The 18,159-nt window shown below is 41.4% G+C and overlaps 2 protein-coding genes across 2 annotated transcripts; one reads left to right on the top strand and one right to left on the bottom strand.

Annotated features, from left to right (window-relative positions):
- The first annotated feature begins 8,389 nt into the window (after positions 1-8,389).
- On the top strand, positions 8,390-10,637 carry LOC133928354 (pentatricopeptide repeat-containing protein At3g48810-like). Its single transcript, XM_062374649.1, has one exon. It carries the CDS (start codon positions 8,407-8,409, stop codon positions 10,339-10,341), a length of 1,935 nt encoding a protein of 644 aa, XP_062230633.1. The 5' UTR covers positions 8,390-8,406; the 3' UTR covers positions 10,342-10,637.
- A 384-nt stretch (positions 10,638-11,021) lies between these two features.
- LOC133928353 (long chain acyl-CoA synthetase 1-like) lies at positions 11,022-17,230 on the bottom strand. The gene is made up of 20 exons (XM_062374648.1): positions 17,087-17,230; positions 16,379-16,562; positions 15,434-15,497; positions 15,240-15,329; positions 15,038-15,094; positions 14,904-14,952; positions 14,673-14,749; positions 14,556-14,595; positions 14,371-14,465; positions 14,028-14,195; positions 13,812-13,922; positions 13,634-13,721; positions 13,490-13,556; positions 13,337-13,412; positions 13,084-13,201; positions 12,249-12,494; positions 12,028-12,167; positions 11,699-11,881; positions 11,360-11,479; positions 11,022-11,252 (listed from the first exon to the last, which is right to left on the bottom strand). The coding sequence occupies exons 2-20, from the start codon at positions 16,537-16,539 to the stop codon at positions 11,190-11,192; spliced, it is 2,013 nt and encodes a 670-aa protein (XP_062230632.1). The 5' UTR covers positions 16,540-16,562; positions 17,087-17,230; the 3' UTR covers positions 11,022-11,189.
- Positions 17,231-18,159: the final 929 nt, after the last annotated feature.

The raw sequence follows: 18,159 nt of genomic DNA, 5'->3' as shown, positions 1-18,159 counted from the left end.
CCAAATACTTCAATTTATTTGCAAAGAGAGTAAGATATGAATATAAAAATATAGCATTGAAATACACCCCTACGTTACTTGCCTTTTACCAAGGGCGACGAAAGAACTTCGCTTAAGTACGCTCGGAAGTAATATCACCTGCACAAGTACATTTTAGTGCTAAAACACATCGAAAATACATATGTCATGAAAACATTCATCTTGCCTGAAAACGTCGCGAACACGACAATACTTCGGATCATATCGAAAAGAAACTCATAAAATATGAACTGAAGTGACATCTCCATTTCAAAGTCGAATTAGAGTTCTCTTACTAATTAAACTTTGTTTAATTAAAAGGAATGGATATATCAATTCGGATGTCATATCTTCGCCTCAATCAACAGTTATCGTAAGCAAATTGGATATAACATCTCTACTTCAAGATCAAATTAGATTCTCCCATATTAACTAGATCTTGTTCATTTAAAAGAAAAGATATTTCACTCTGGAGGTCACATCTTCATCTCAAATAACGGCTATTGCAAACAAATCAGATTATTGATCACATATTCAACGATAATTGATTGATTTAATTCAACAACAAACACCTAGGGATTACTTAGGAATCACCTTTAAAGGATTGATGACAAATCTAGCGAAATCAGAAAATTTCCCAATCCTTCTCTTTTTTCCTTTTTCTCTTTTTCCTTCCTTTTCTTTTCTTTTCTTTTCCTTTCTTTTCTTTCTTTCTCTTTGCTTCTTCTTCTTCCAGCCTCGGTCGGCTCGGCTCTGTCTCTCGGCTCAGTCGGGTGGCGGTAGCCAACGGCATGGCGAAGCTCGGCGTGGCGCGGTGGCAGTGGCAAGCAACGGCGAGGCAGTAGCTGGTGGGCGACGGCGGCGCTCAGCGCGCGACGGAGGTCAGCGCGCGGTCGGCGGCGCACAACGCAGCGCGACGGCCAGCACGGGCGGTGAGGCAGTGGTGAGAGTAGACGGCCGGCGGACGAGGTGCGCAGGAGACACGCGGCGCAGGGAGAGGGAGAGAGAGAGAGAGAGAGAGAGAGAGAGAGAGAGAACAGCGGCGGCGGGAGTGAGAAGCAACTGGATGGATCGGGTTGAGGACCGATCCATCCGAGGCTTTATCTTTAAAAAAAAAAAAACAAAACAACGGTTCAAATTTATTGGGCTTGACATGGGTCTCAGGGTGACCGAAACTGACGTTTGAATAGCAAAATGGGTTCGTCTCGACAAGATCTACGCGACTGCGGTCTCCGATCATTCATACGAGCAACGGATCAAAAAGTCAATTATCGGTCAAATCTCGTTTTTCCTTTTTCTTTTAATTCATTCGGTATTACATTCTTCCCTCCTTAAAAGAATTCGTCCCCGAATTCTGCCGCTTTTACAACTATTATAAGACAAAGGCAAAACACCTCAAAACTTATGACTTACCAGTCTCAAAGAGCTCGCGATACCTTTTATGCATTTGTTCATCATGCTCCCAATTCGCTTCTCACTCTAATTGATTCACCCAAAGGACTCTCACAACTTAATAGTTCACCTTCTCATGACTCACCTTGAAGTGTCCAAGATGCATATTAGGTGACACTTTACAGTCAAGACTTGCTCCACTGTGATTAGTTCAATGCCAATTTTATACTCAGGGTCTCTCCGATATTCCCTTAGCATATAAACATGGGAGACATTATGTACTCCACTCATCGAGCCCAGTCATTCAAGAGAGTAAACCAAACTGCTTACTTGGCTACAACCATAAATAGCCAATGTACCTCGGTCTAAGCTTTCAGAGGTACCAAACTATACAACACCTTTGATTGGTGACATTCTGAGAAGAACATGGTAGTCAACTGTCAACTCAAGGTTTCACCTCTGGATATCGGTATAGCTCTTTTGTTGACTCTGAGCAGTCAACCTGTTCTAACGTATTCGGTGTACCTTCTCTGATGGTTGCTGAATTAAACCTAGACTCCAGCAACAAACTCTCCCCAACATAAACCAAACACAAAGGGGAAGCACACCTTTGTCTATACAAGGCCTCAAAAGGAGCTATCTAAATACTAGCTTGATGGTTATCATTATAATCAAACTCCACTAGGACTAGATAATTTTCCCAAGCATCTCCAAAAAAAGGGACACAAGCATGAAGCATGTCCTCCAAAATCTGAATAATCTATTCTGACTAATCATCCGATTGAGGGTAGAAAATTATGCTAAGAGAGAGTTTTTTGCACCCAAGGCATTCCACAAGCTTTGCCAAAACTAGGATACAAATTTGGGATAACGATATGAAATGACTGATTTTGAAACACCATACAACCTCACTATTTCCTTGATATACAAGGGAGTCAAATCATGTGCCAAACTAGTAATCTTCATTAGGACGCAATGCACAGATTTGATAAGTCTATCTACGACAACTCAAATAACAACCCTGCCCCGAGGTGAGCGAGGCAACCTGACTATTAATCCTACATGTCATTTATGCTCGACCTTTGCTTGTAAGCAAACACCACAAGCTGCAACGTACTTAGCCATGTCCACCTTCATCCCTTTCCACCAAAAATTCTGTTTTAAGTCCCGATACATCTTGATTTCACCCGGATGAACTGTGTAAGGAGCCCGATGAGCCTCTCTCAAATTATCCATTTTCACATTGCCTTCTGCGATACACAAAAACGCAGCGTATTGCACTGCACTCATCAATGCTAAACTGTTGCTTTTTTTTTAAAACCAAAATTCTCTTTTGAACTTCCAAAAGAAGACAACCTTGATGTTGGACTTCACGCACACACTTAGTATAACAAACCGAGTGAGCAGCCGAGTTTCCTTCTATACAGTGTCAACAAAGCGGAAGGAGATCCACCTCTTATCCAACTCAGAAAGCAAAGATAATACTATCTTAAGAACACTTGTTTTGCTAAGAGTATCTGCCACTGGATTCACCCTTATGATCCATAACAAGAACATATAGCTCGCAACAAAGGTAATGTCTCCAACCCTTTAAGCCAAAAACTACCACAGCCAACCCTTAAGTCATGAATGGGATAATTCTGTCCATGAATCTTTAATTATTTGGAAGCATAGGCAATTACCTAGTTTTCTTGCATAAGCACACATCCAAGTCCAATTCAGGAGGCATCGGTATAGATTGTGCAACGCTTGCCACTTCCAGGTAAAACCAAAATAAGGGGGTTCATCAACTTATCCCTCAGGATTTAGAAACTATCCTCATAATTATCAGTCCCATATAAATGGAATGCACTTCTAAGTAAGTTTAGTCATAGGCTTTGCAATGATGGAGGAATCATGTACAACGCTTAGGTAATAGCCAACGAATCCAAGGAAACTCCAAAAACTAAAGCATTACTTGCTTAGGAACACTCCCCTTTTGTTGGATGCAAAAGCACCCCAAAAAGAACTTTGCTCAACCGACACCACAACTCCGGATCAAACACTCCGATATGAATGAACGACCTTCTTTGCTTCAAACTCAACTCCTTCACAGGGAGGATAAATTTTAAACATTTGTGGTTCAGGATCAAAGAAGCATTAAGACTTCACTTCTTCTACTAAAACCACTAACTCCTAAATACGAATGCGGGTAGATCTACACAAGAGACGGTCACAATATTAAGATATAAACCTCCAGTTGGTCATTCTCATCCCGATGTATCACCAAGTCTAGAAGGGGTGATCAGGAGATTACAACCACTTGCCTAATTCAATCCTTCCAAACATCTAATGACTTGTGCTTCATGGTACAAGTTTAGACTTGCACTTTCCAACTTGAACGCCAGAACACTTCCATCCAGAGGTAGTTGGACCAATAGATAAACTGTGTTAACTGGTACATTCAGAAATATGCCAAACTGGCATACTAAAGAACTTCACATCTTGCTCACATTCTCAGGCCAGTCATACTATTGGTAACCACACCACAACCTCTTCAAAGTAAAATTGCATGCAGAAACACAATCTTCGGGAAAAATAGGAGAGACGTTGGCTTAATCCAAGGCAGAACGACCATTATAAAAAGCCCATATAGAGGACTGAAAGAAAGTAACTTCTAGACGTTCAATTCTATCATCCCAACTCAAGGATAGTTGTTTTACAAAGCCAGTTTAAGAAGTATCCTTTGCAACACCGACTTATAACCAACAGGATAAGCACTAGCAGACAATGCTTCTCTCCAGATCCTTAGAGGGCATACCCTTTCCTGACAACAACAAAATCACAAAGATACACCCCAACACGTGCCATCCTCTTTCACAACACTTCTTTAAACCGGGGAACAACCCCTAGCTCTCAAACTTAACTCTGATCTCAACGCTTAAACTCCGGGATAAACTCCACTTTTTTACAATGCTCTTCCCTCAAACCAGGGTTTAGATAAAACCGATTTTAAGCTACTCTCAAAACACGTATTGACATCTTAGCGACCAAGTATGTAGAGTATCGCTTTATGTAACAGCAGATATTTGCTCCCAATAGGGACAAACTTCTGGTATGCAAACCTACCCAGACACTTCCTGGTTAAAACTTCAGCTTAGAGAATAAACTGGAGCAATAAACACAGACCTGCTCCATTGCGGGAAAATCTTAAGCCAGAAACTAGCCACTTCTTCAGTTCCACTCAATTCACGAAATCTAAAGAAAGAAAGTCTCAAAGCAAACCACATACCAAGAACCACTCGAAGAATTGCTACAACAGGCTCTAGTGATACCTCCGGTTACTTAGCTAGGAAAGATTCAAATAACCCTTATCTTCGAAATCTACTCGGTGAGTAGAATTTATCAGACTCAACTACCAACGCCCATAACGACACGCCAACATAGCACCTCATAATGATGTTATAGGCCACAGTTTTTTCGACAACCTCTAAACAACACCAACGCCCTTACCAGCCAAGTACAATCTTAACTTCATGCTTCAAAGTAAACGAATCCCCCTATCAAAAATGACAGGTTTTAATAAGTGACACATGAAAACACAACACGATTCAACCAATAACTCTATCTTGGCCCTGCAGGGGCCAACCTTCAGTATTCACCCCTGAAATTTCACAAGTAGGTCTAAAACGACTGACGCCACCTTAAAGAAGGCGTCACTCCATTAGTGTCACTATGATGCGAATCAGTCGCTGCAATGCAACCGATAACTCCAATTCCATAGCCAAAGAACTATTCCACTTAGGCTAATTCAACAAAATAACTACCTCAAATAACCATTCAAGACCTGCATAGACATTCCAACTACAAGAGATTACTCTCAAGCATTAAAGAAGCCAGCACATAAGACAAGTAAGCAATCCAGCTTAAACATGGGATGTTAACTAAGTCTCAAACATAAACAATTAGGATAAAAGCCTAGCAAAGGATTAGAAACACCTCCCAAAACCCCACTCGGGTTTCGCTTTCAACACATCTTCACGGTGGGCAAAAGAAATTGCCTTGACTCCGAAGGGAATTTCCTCACACCATTCTAAGGTTTAGGCTGAAAACGTCGTCACTCTGCCTTCTAATGTAAGGCACACATGGACCCACTTCTCCAACATCACAAGAATGAATAGTTAGAGTAAACAACATGGGAGCCAATCCATCTTGTACCCAAACATACGCTCTGTATGTGGATAGTTGGATCACACTTAACACTCGGTCAACCTCACTTGACAATGCAGAGGAGGTATCATGGGGGCCCTCCACTTAAACTCATCTGCAATGTCACAAAACAATTATGCTACTGATCCAATAAAACTTCTCAGGTTCTACAGATCATGCCCTTTCTTACTATTGAAACGACGAGCAGCAACATCGATTAATCAATTTATTTGATCAATAAATATAGAGAGAGCGCAATCATTAGATAATCCTAACATATAGTAGTATAAATGATAGACATTGCATAGACACATGGAAGCGAATGCAATGAAATGCAAATCCCTCTCCCATCCTATTTGTGCAAAGTGTATCAATTTTATTAACTTTTTACCTTAGGATCTAAAGCATAGGCTCTGATACCAAACTGTAACACCCTATTGTACGACTAAGGCTTAACACAACCAATTATACCACTTTAACACCTTTCTCCTGCGACTTGAGCATATTAGTTAAAAGTTCAAAATTTTGGCAACACTTCATTTGCATTTTGAGGTTAAACTGACAAATTAAAACAATCATGACAATATGATATATGGATATGATATGAATCACAACTAAAATCCTTTACGACACCATCTTGCCAAACAACTCCGGCTCACCACATCCAAACACAAGTCTTCTTTAAAACATGCTTGTAATAAGCATGAACGTGGCGCTACCAGTTTAAATTTGTGAACATATACTGGATTACTAACATCGTGGTGCGTGCATGCTTCTAATCCTTAGCCCATTATGCTCGTCAACAGACTAGACGTACCTATAAAATAAAACAACGGGGTGAGATAAACTTAGCAAGTAACGGCCATGAGTATAACATATCTCACCTAGATAAAAGTAATTTAAATACAACCACTTTGCTTATGAAAAGAAAATCAAACTGTATAAGATAAAGAGGAAATTCCTCCTCACGGCATAACATCCGTCAACACACCAGCAACAACAACTTTCCATAAATCATGGCATTAAATTCTCCAATACCCTGTATTCTTCGAATATTATATAAACATATGAATGTCATGATGCAACTCCATTTGAGAGTTTTATGCTGGATGATGCCAGCCTCTCATGCAACTCCATGTACCGGTACGAGTCACACATGATGGCAGTGGTCGGCCTTTATCACCATATGAAATGCATAAATGCATATGTATGCATATGAATTGACATCAATTCTTATATTCTTATTTTGATGACTTAAGATAAGTAACATCACAACTGATTTATGACGTTAACAACATAATCAAAATCAACAGAAATAACATAGATTAATTCGTCAAAATGTAATGTTATCCATGATTTGGATAATTAGAAAACGTCAAATACTTCAATTCATTTGCAAAGAGAGTAAGATATGAATATAAAAATATAGCATTGAAATACACCCCTACGTTACTTGTCTTTTACCAAAGGCGACGAAAGAACTTCGCTTAAGTACGCTCGGAAGTAATATCACCTGCACAAGTACATTTTAGTGCTAAAACACATCGAAAATACATATGTCATGAAACCATTCATCTTGCCTGAAAATGTCGCAAACACAACAATACTTCGGATCATGCCGAAAAGAAACTCATAAAATATGAACTGAAGTGACATCTCCACTTCAGAGTCGAATTAGAGTTCTCTTACTAATTAAACCTTGTTTAATTAAAAGGAATGGATATATCAATTCGGATGTCATATCTTCGCCTCAATCGACAGTTATCGTAAGCAAATCGGATATAACATCTCTACTTCAAGATCAAATTAGATTCTCCCATATTAACTAGATCTTGTTCATTTAAAAGAAAAGATATTTCACTCTGGAGGTCACATCTTCATCTCAAATAACGACTATTGCAAACGAATCAGATTATTGATCACATATTTGACGATAATTGATTGATTTAATTCAACAACAAACACCTAGGGATTACTTAGAAATCACCTTTGAAGGAATGACGACAAATCCAGCGAAATTAGAAAATTTCCCAATCCTTATCTTTTTCTCTCTCTTTTTTCTTCCTTTTTCTCTTTTTTCCTTCTTTTTCTTTTCTTTTCTTTTCCTTTCTTTCTCCTGGCTTCTTCTTGTTCTAGCCTTGGTCGGCTCAGCTCTGTCTCTCAGCTCGGTCAGGCGACGGCAGGCAGTGGTGAGGCAGCACGTCGCCCGGCGGCAGCTGGCGGGCGACGGCGGCGCTCAACGTGCGATGGAGGTCGGCGCGTGGTCGGCAGCGCACAGCGCAGTGTGATGGCTGGCGCGAAGCGGTGAGGAAGTGGCGAGAGTAGACGGCCGGCGGACGGGGTGCGTAGGAGACGCGCGGCGCAGGGAGAGAAAGAGAGAGAGAAAACAACGGCGACGGGAGTGAGAAGCAACTGGATGGATCGGGTTGAGGACCGATCCATCCGGAGCTTTATTTTTTTTAAAAAAAATGAAATAACGGTCTAGATTTATTGAACTTACCATGTGTCTCAGGGTGACCGAAACTGATGTTTGAATAGCAAAATGGGTTCGTCTCGACAAGATCTACTCAACTGCGGTATCCGATCATTTATACAAGCAACAGATCAAAAAGTCAATTATCGGTCAAATCTCGTTTTTCCTTTTTCTTTAATTCATTCGGTATTACACATAACTAATTATTATTATGAGCCACCGTGCGATCCAGTTTGGGCGGTAGATATCGAAGCAGGGCAAATTTGCGAGAAAAGACCACACTAATTTTTTTTCAAAAGACCCCCGTCGATTCGAACGCGCTTCACCTGCGCGCCATGTGTTCGAACAAATGCCGCTTCCACCTCCTCCTCACGCTGCTCTGCCGGCGCCGCGGCCGCCACTTCTCCACGGCGCCGTCCTCTAGCTTCCCGCGGAAGCAACCGGCAGAGACACAGCGTTGGGGGCGGCGGCACCCTCCCGCGCAGGACGTCGGGGACGCGGCGAGAGCCCATGAGGCGACCGTCAAGCGGCTCGCGGCTGCGGGCGACGTGGACGGCGTGCAGTACGCGCTGCAGGAGATGCAGCTGCGCGGGGTGGCGTGCCCCGAGGGCGCCATCGTCGCAGCCATCGGCGCCTTCGCCCGCGCTGGCGCGCCCGACCGCGCGCTCAAGACGTTCTACCGCGCCCGCGACCTCGGCTGCTCCGCGCCCACAGCGCGGCTGTACAACCACCTGATCGACGCGCTTCTCCGGGAGAACATGGTCGGGGCCGTCGTGCCGGTCTACGAGAACATGAGGAAGGACGGAGTCGAGCCCAACGTGTTCACCTATAACCTGCTGGTCAGGGCGCTGTGCCAGAACGACCGGGTCGCTGCCGCGCGCAAGATGCTCGACGAAATGACCAGGAAGGGGTGCCCTCCGGACGAGGTGACCCACGGAACCATCATTTCCGCGCTGTGCAAGCTTGGCAGGGTGGACGAGGCTAGAGAGGTTCTGGCTGCAGCGCCGCCCGTGTGCGCCTCTTACAATGCTGTCGTTCTAGCTCTCTGCAGAGAATTCAGGATGCAGAACGTGTTCTTAGTTGTCAATGAAATGGTGCAGAGGGGATTATGGCCTAATGTGATCACATACACAACTATAGTCGACACATTCTGCAAGGCCCGGGAGCTGAGGATGGCATGCGCCATTCTGGCTAGGATGGTGATCACCGGATGCACTCCAAATGTTACAACATTCACTGCGTTGGTGAAAGGGATGTTTGAGGATGGAAGGGTACATGACGCGCTTAGCATGTGGAAATGGATGGTGGCTGAAGGATGGGCACCATCAATAGTCTCTTACAATGTTCTCATCCGTGGCCTTTGCAGCATTGGTGATCTGAATGGAGCATTGTCTGTTGTCAACGGCATGGAGCAACATGGCTCCGTTCCTAATGTGAGGACCTACTCCACTCTTATTGACGGATTCTCCAAAGCTGGGGACCTAGACGGTGCCATGTCAATATGGAGTGACATGATAAGAGCTGGTTGCAGGCCAAATGTTGTTGTTTACACGAACATGGTGGATGTGTTTTGCAAGAAGCTTATGTTTGATCAAACGGAGAATCTCATTGATAACATGCTGTTGGAAAATTGTCCTCCTAACACAGTGACATTTAACACGTTGATAAGAAGTCTATGCGACTGCGGAAGAGTTGGGAGAGCCCTGGGTGTGTTCCATGAGATGAGGAGACATGGATGCACGCCAAATGGCAGGACCTACAATGTGTTGCTCCATGGTCTTTTTAGGGATGGAAACCGTGAAGACGCTCTTCAAATGGTAATCGAGATGCAAAACCATGGCATTGAGTTGAGTTTAGTAACATACAGCACTATAGTAAGTGGTCTATGTCAGATGAAAATGAGCAGAGAAGCTATGCTGTTTCTCGGGAGGATGGTGATTCAAGGAATTCAACCAGATGCATTCGCTCTCAATGCGATAATTCATGCTTATTGTAAGGAAGGGAAAGTCAGGATGGCTGCTTGGATGTTAGGTGGAATGAACGCAGTGAACTGCCCACGCAACATAGTTGCATACACTATTCTAATGACAGAGCTTTGCAATCAGCACAGGCTGGAAGATGCCATGGTGTACCTATTAAAGATGTTATATGAAGGTATATGTCCAAATACAGCAACATGGAACGTGTTAGTCCGTGGAGCTTTTAGAAACCTGGGCTACATTGGACCAATTGATTTGATCGATCATATTACCGCAAACTTACCAGCATGAGCCTGAGGTTCGCTGTTGCCATTTCTTTGGATTGTCAATGAAGGCAAAGCTGACAATCAGCAATCTTTCTCTGATTGTCACCAGTGAGTAAAATACATCTCATGATATAAATATTCTGACGAGTAACGACCATGATCAGATGAATTAATTTTTTTGAGTGCTCATTATTGTATAATTCCGGTCATGGATAGTTAATATTTTGCATTTCAAATCTTTTCTGCTCAAGTCATTAGGATTTCATCTTACTAGTTAACTTTGCATGTAAAACTTGTATAACATATTTTTCCTCCTAGTTTCTGCACCTCAATACGCAACACCCCCCCCCCCCCCCCAAACCAATGTTTCTTGATTGGTTGGTAAGGATAATTTTTCATAAATTTGACCATAATCCATATACATAAGTTCATACAAGGTTTTAGAAACTGGTTTTGGGTTGGAAACCAGAACCTGGTAAAGCGTTAGGTGCTACACGGGGCAGCACATATCACCTAACTGCACGGGCCAGGTGAGACGGGAGGGTGGCGGATAGTGCCTAGGAACTGCTGGCTAGGTGGCTGCCTTTTAGAACAGTGGGGTGAACCAGGCCAGTGTTTTGAAAACCGGAACTCAGCCCGTTCCTGTTTACCAGCTCGTTAGTGGCGGTTTTCAGAACCCTAGTTGAGACTCATGATCACAGGAGCTACACAAAGGCACAATATACATTTTATTGCTCTCATGATCACAGTAGCTACACAAAGGCACAATATACATTTTATTGCTCTCAATAAAATTGAGTATCAAAGTTCCATGCGAGATTTACAATGATTTTTTCCTGCTTTTCAGCTTATGACCGAACAGGACACATCTCTTTACTTAGCTTTGGCAGCATTCTTCTGTTCCTCCAGCTTTTTGTATAGTTTGTCAACCTCAGACTGCACATAAGGAATGTCGGATTAGAACTAAGCAAAAGCAGCAAGAAAGAAAATATTACATGAACAAAGACTGCATCACATCAAGAATCTTTAAATGCCTTCCTCACCTGGTAATATTTCAGCATGTTGTTTCTTTTCTTCTTCATTGTTGCAGTCACCAAATCCCTTTCAATGTCAAAAGGTGTAGGATCCAACACTATGCCTTTTATGTACTCGAAACCTCGTAGCTGATTTGTGGCAAGCAATGAGGGTTACCATACAGAACACTTAGAAATGCAGTGAATGAATGAAACACAAGGAGTCTACAAACCTAAGAAACTTCCTAGTTCCTTTTCTTAATACAAATGCAGGGAAAAAACATTCATTATTAGGATAATTTAAGGTGTGAGATGTTTAAGCATTTCACACGTTCAGTTTTATCTATCAGAGTGAATAGATGATCTTACCTTGTTCTTCTGTGCAACAACTGTCAACTCTTTCAGGATGTACTCTTTAAGGCCTTCAAGTTTGCAGATTTCGTCAAAAGAACCGCTGTAGCCGTTTGACTCTGCCCATTTCATGGTGTTTTCTTCATGTGGATTGACTACTGCGACTAAATTTGATCTGAAGCTGTCCCCATATACCCAGATCTACAAAAAGGATGGAAACGACAGTATTAAATGTAAACCAATACTCTCTGTTAATTTAATCCTGGGCTATATGCACAGTATTAAATGTAAACCAATACTCTCTGTTAATTTAATCCTGGGCTATATGCACTGGGTTTTTTGCTTACATCTTCAACAAGTGGAGGGAAGCCATATACTTTCTCCAGGTACTCAACTGCAACATACTCCCCTTGTGACAACTTAAATATGTTCTTTTTTCGGTCAATGACCTTCAGGATTCCATCTGGGGTCATCTCTCCAATGTCACCTGAGAACAAGAGTGGTTCGGAGCATGTCATTATGAAACCTTATATTAATATTCTATTTTGACAAAAGTTTGGTTCTTCACCTGTATGAAACCATCCATCAACGATGGCTTCATTTGTGAGCTCAGGATTTTTGTAGTACCCACTGAAGACACTCTTCCCTCGGATGCAGATTTCACCACGTGAAGGGATGCCAAGTGGATCGTAGCCCATCTCAGGTACTTCTTCCAATCGTATGTCAGTGTAGGTGGCAGCAACGCCAACAGTTCCAACCAGGGCCATGTCATCAGGGTAGCAGACTGTGCTAGGTCCCAGTGTTTCTGTTAAACCTGAGCAAAGGCCGCAAAATCTAACCTCATTGGTTTCTTTTGAATTGTCTAACTGGGACTTACGACTCAGCCATTTATTTTTGGAATTTTATGAGACATATGATTTAGATGCTTTTATCCATAAGTTCTATATGAAACAGGAAAAATATATTTCCCAAAAGCTTTTGCTTCTTGTTATATACAGTAAGGTCCAAGCAAGTGCAATAAAGCGAAATTCTTCAACACAATAACACAGTATAAGTTCTCTTAAAACTAGCGTTTCCAATGAAAAGAAGATGAAATTGTGATTCATATCATAGGACTAGGATAGTAAAAGGAAAACCTGAACTCAACCTAGACTAACTGGCCTTGTAAGTATTCGATTCTCTTTGTTACACATTACTTTTTACTCATTTCTCTATGTTAAACATTGTCAAAACAAGCTAACTTATTCCAGTTCAAGATAGAAATAGCATTCATGCTTTGACTAAAATATGTGTACATGGCAATTTAGGCGATACAATTTATATATGGCTTGTCTACCTTAGCAACGACTTCCTTTTATACTACAGGAGAAATTGAAACTGTAGAAAGCATCTGTATGCATTACCATAGCCTTGGATGAAGTATGCACAGCTCGTCACTCTCAAAAACTCTTCAATCTCGTTGCTTAATGGAGCCCCTCCTGAGATTAATAAACGAAGACGACCACCAAGCCTCGCCTTGACCTAAATTAAGCAAATGGCAAGAAAGTGCCGGCATAGAAATTGTGAGTACTGCTTTTACTGACTTTTTTTCCTGTATAAGTAATTTGGCATAGAGGTTTTTCTCAGTTAGATACTCAGGTCTAAGGAACATGAAACCTTGCGAAAAGCCAGCATGTCCGCAAAAGGTGAAGCGGTTTTGTGCGAATAGCCTGCTTTCATGCTCGCCAGTTTGCTGGATTTCAAAAACTACAGTAAGCATACATAATTTTATTTGCTGCTATAAGGAACTCATGTTGCCAATCAACTTACCGATTGTACAAAGCATTAAAAATTACCCTTCTTAGAGGTCTAAGTTCTGCTATGGCCTTTAAGATACCTAGAGCAAGTCACAATGGGCTGTCTGAGTTAACAAATATATGAGCTTAATTGATACAGGTATTCTCATTTCACCACCTTCATGAATTCTTTCATACACTCGGGGCACCCCAACTAGTAGTGTTGGCTTAAGCTCCATGAGATCATCCCTTAAAGCATTCAAATCCTGACGAAAAAGAGAACATTCGATTGTGCTATCATGAATAAATAATCACTACTTGTATGAATGGAAAGGCTGTGTGGTGGATTTGCTCACTCCATGGTAATAGCCAACTGAGGCCCCCTTGTGAAAGAAATACTCTTCGATCATGCGGTCAAGGATGTGAGCAAGTGGGAGAAAGGAGAGGAACACATCATCTGTTGTCATCTGATTACACGAAAGCACCCAGTTTTGCTTAAATTATGCATAAAACATAACCATCAATTGAATGATATTCACTTCACTATATCTAAGAGAAGGGAAGGGAACGACCTTATCGTCAAACTGGTCCATGAAGAGGTCCACCCCTTTGACATACATGGCATGGCTTTCATGGCTCAGCATCACACCTTTGGGTTGTCCGCTTGTTCCACTCGTGTACATGATAGTGCATGTATCATTTGCTTGTGGAGGGCAAGGTTGAGCTGGATTATCCTTTCCCTAAAATCCAATGACAGTACTGATGCTCAGTCAACACATATATGCCACTACAAACATCATTAGTTCAATACAAATATAGTCATCACAAAAATATCACTGCAAAACTGAAAGTCTGAATGGATTTGTCTAGATATTTCGGTTGGGTGAACTGTGAACATTCTACATATGTACCTACCAATTTTAGGAAATCGTTCCAGGAGTACATTTTCATCCCAATCTGATACACTCCCTTTAGTTGTTCACTTGTTGCCGAAGTGAATGACACCAATGCTGTAACCATGTTTTGGACAATGATTTTTGAATATATACAGTATTCCCTAAACTACAAAAGAGACCCGAATCATTTTACCTATTGCTTACCTTTCAACCTCTTAGCAGACTTGCAATTTGGAGATAGTATCTGCAAATAAAAGTTCTCACGAATTCAGATGAAAGATCCTAAAAGTATGCAATATAGTTAGTTCATCTGAATTTTACCTCTTTTATTTTCTTGTCCTGTATGAAGACAACATCAATCTCGGCATGATCAATAATGTAGTCAACAGCTCCTGCACCTGTACGCCATGAAACAGTTATTAATACTAATGCATTATATATTTATTCTGATTAAAAACATACACATATTTTGTTTCAAATGCTTGCATGAATTCATCTGAAACATTTTATGTTGAGGGTCTATTATTTGATAGTTTCCTCTTTCTTGCTTACCTAAAGTATCGTAGAGTGGGACACAGATTAGACTGTAGCCATTGCAAGCCTGCAAAGTTAATTGTTGACTAGCATAGTTTATTATAGTCAGAGGAGAGTGGGAAATAAGCATTCATATAAGTCACTGATGTTACCTGCATTGCTACTATCCACTGAGGGCAGTTTGTTCCATAGATACCAACCCTGGAACCCTGGTATTAATGAAATCAAACATAGAAGCATCAATTTGTCTGATTCGCGTAAATGTTTCAGGATCTTTGCAAGATACGCAGATGCGAATAATGTCTATTTTACATTAGCTGGAGGGGAAAAGTTAGCTTAAGTTTCTGTTCTTACTGGTTGCACTCCCAGCTGCTGCAAAGCAGAGCCAACTTGCAGCACTTCCTCATAGACCTCCTTGTATGATTTCCATAAGTATGGCCCTGGCTAGAAAATGAAAACAGATAAGTTTTCAACAATGATACAAAAAATGAAAATTCAAAATTAAGAAAGATCAAATACAGAATATTGATGATCCCATATGTGCATACCATTCCATTTTTAAATGGACGCCATCCAAGCATCCGGTTGTCGGGATACTTCCGTGCTGCTATTCTGCATAAACATAAGCAAAAGAGTCAAAACTAATATTTTCTCTAGCATGTTCTTTTTTGCATGCAATTAGTTTTAAGACATATGAGTAAAAATTTATCATTTATTGTATGATAAATGACATACTAGATGAAGTTTAAAATATCTTGATTTATTATCTTTGACGCTACTATCTACAGGTTCTTTATAAAGGAGCCAGGTAAAGTGCAATTAGGTACCATTACTTCCAAGTTTGAAGATTTTATGGTGGAACATGTGTGTTGATACTGTGGTATAAAAACTCGACCGACCTAGGAAGAACTAGATGACATTATAAATAAAAAGAAATAGACACTTAAATTCACGTCGAAGAGGCTCGAATTTGGATGGTCTAGATGTACATCAACACCCTCAACCAATTAAGTTAGGATATGGTGGTATGGTATGTATTCGAATCCAATTCATTGTAACTGTTACTTGAATCCAACTACACTACTAAACTTTCATTCAAATTTAAACCGTTTTTATGCAGGAAGACTGAAAATGGGTGGGAGCACAAAATGATTCTTACAGTACACAGGGCACTAACTTTTAGACTCTTAGTATAGAAATTTTTTTCTTAAAAAAAATACCACGAACTCTTTTGAGTCATATCTGTACGAACATAAAGCTCCGAAATATGGTTTTAGTTCCTGAAGCAGAGATGATGTTCTTTGCAACATCACAGTGAACAAACGCATGTACAGTGCGGAACAAAAATATGAACTCTTCTATCATAGAGCTGAATTTAGAGTAGTCTGTTTAGTGTTTACGATTTGTCTTTGTCATTGATAATATGATAAGAAAGTATGAAGGAAAACTAAAAGAACGCAGAAGTGAACTTAATTTTTGTTCCAGTTGTGTACCTGAACACATCCCATGATGTTTTCATGTCAGGCTCAAGCGGTGGGAACCCATCCTTGGCCAGCGCACTCCGGAACACCGGCCCTACCGCCGGCCGGCCATCCTTCCCGGGTTTCCCATCCTCCACTTGAATCGTGAAGACGTTCTTCGGATTCGCCTCCATCTGTCAGAGTGGCGCCGAAGTCCCTGACACCGGAACTCAAGGTTAGCTCCTCTCAGAAGCTTAGACTTTAGGACTCCCTTAATTACTCCATTGGATTAATCAAAGTGGTTATAGCCCCAAGCAAGAGAATTAAACGATCTATTTGAGCTACAGTCACACAAAACATGAAAAAGAGGGACCTGATAGTTTCTTATGTGCCAAGAAAAAGAGAAATATCCACTAAGCAAGGAGTAGAATAGTGATGAGAGGAAGCTTCAACAGGAGACTGTTTCAGAACTCAGATTTTCTTGAAAATTCTTTTTGACATTTTGTGGTTAGAAATGATATTCTTTTGTGTGCGTTCTCCCTTCAAAATAAACAAGTAGACCAAGAAAATATTGCTGTCGTCCAGGTTTTGTTGATCAAATCCCTTTGTTTCTTAGGTGCAATCCGGAAGTAAGATACGTTCTGATAAATATACTAAAAAAACAACATTGCATAACACTATTCAGATTAGAGACAGAGAAAACTGTTATTTGTGTGAGAGAGAGAGAGCGAGCGAGCTTACAGAAAAGGGAACTTGGAGAAGGCAGAGCTCTCTGACAGGGTTGAGAAGAGGCTAGCTCTGACGCCCTGCCGAGTGCCGATGGGAGGAAGAAGAGAGCTCTCGTCCTATATATGCTGATCAGGGCGCGATGGCGAAGTGAAGTTTTGTGGGGATGGAGAAGTGGCGTCGGTGGGGCCCCATGCTGAGAGCCTGAGTGCTGAAACCGGCTAACCCCAGGTTTAGAGAGAGAAACTTCCAAAAATTAAGCTTCGTGTGTGCCTAGCGCGTGAACAATCGATCATTCTCACACGCACATAGAGAGAGATGGAGCGCCATCACGCGCGCGCAGAGAGAGATAGAGATAGAGAGGTAGTTGTCCCATGTGTACCTTCCTTTCCCTGTCTGTTGGCCCGTATGGTCAGTCATAACAAAACAAACAATTATCCAGCATAATAATATCATTATGATGCGTTCTTGTTCCTGCACTCCTCACGGTAAGTATATTTTGTCATACTCACACACATGATTTACACTCTAGGTTTAGCCGTCATTTGTTGATTGTTGGGATCAGGCCGTGGTATTGTTTACAGCGATGATAGTTATTACCATCCAAGAACAGCCTGATAAACTTTCTGGTAGTTTAAAAAGGCATGAGGTGCCCCGGTTTGCGGAGGAACTGGAGGCGCTGAGATCATAGCACAGAAACCTCCAAGACTCACTTAAAGGAGTAGCACGAACAGCATGACATGAATTTGCAGAAAGGGATCAAAGTAATGTAGCGTTCATGCGGCACAAGTTCACAATCTTTTTCTGAGCAAATATATAGTTCCATCAGATATATAACAGAATATTATCGTCTTTTTCAGCTGTCCGCAAGGGCGATCTGTCGATATGCCTGTATGATGGTGGTGGTGACCTCTCAGGATGGAGGTGCTTTTGTGGTTGGAAGGAGGTATCATTACAGGTGCCGTTTGATGGTTATCAGTTATCCTGCCTTTCTGATTAGTTTACTGGTACCTTTCATTTTAGAGAAGTTTGGTGCCATTTGTTAATCTTTATCCTTCATCTCCCTCTGATTTATAGTTTGACATCAA

Source organism: Phragmites australis, chromosome 9 (genome assembly GCF_958298935.1).
Source record: "Phragmites australis chromosome 9, lpPhrAust1.1, whole genome shotgun sequence".
Taxonomy (NCBI): Eukaryota; Viridiplantae; Streptophyta; class Magnoliopsida; order Poales; family Poaceae; genus Phragmites; species Phragmites australis.
Note: the sequence above shows the minus strand (reverse complement) of the source record. Positions and strands in the feature narration are given on the sequence as shown.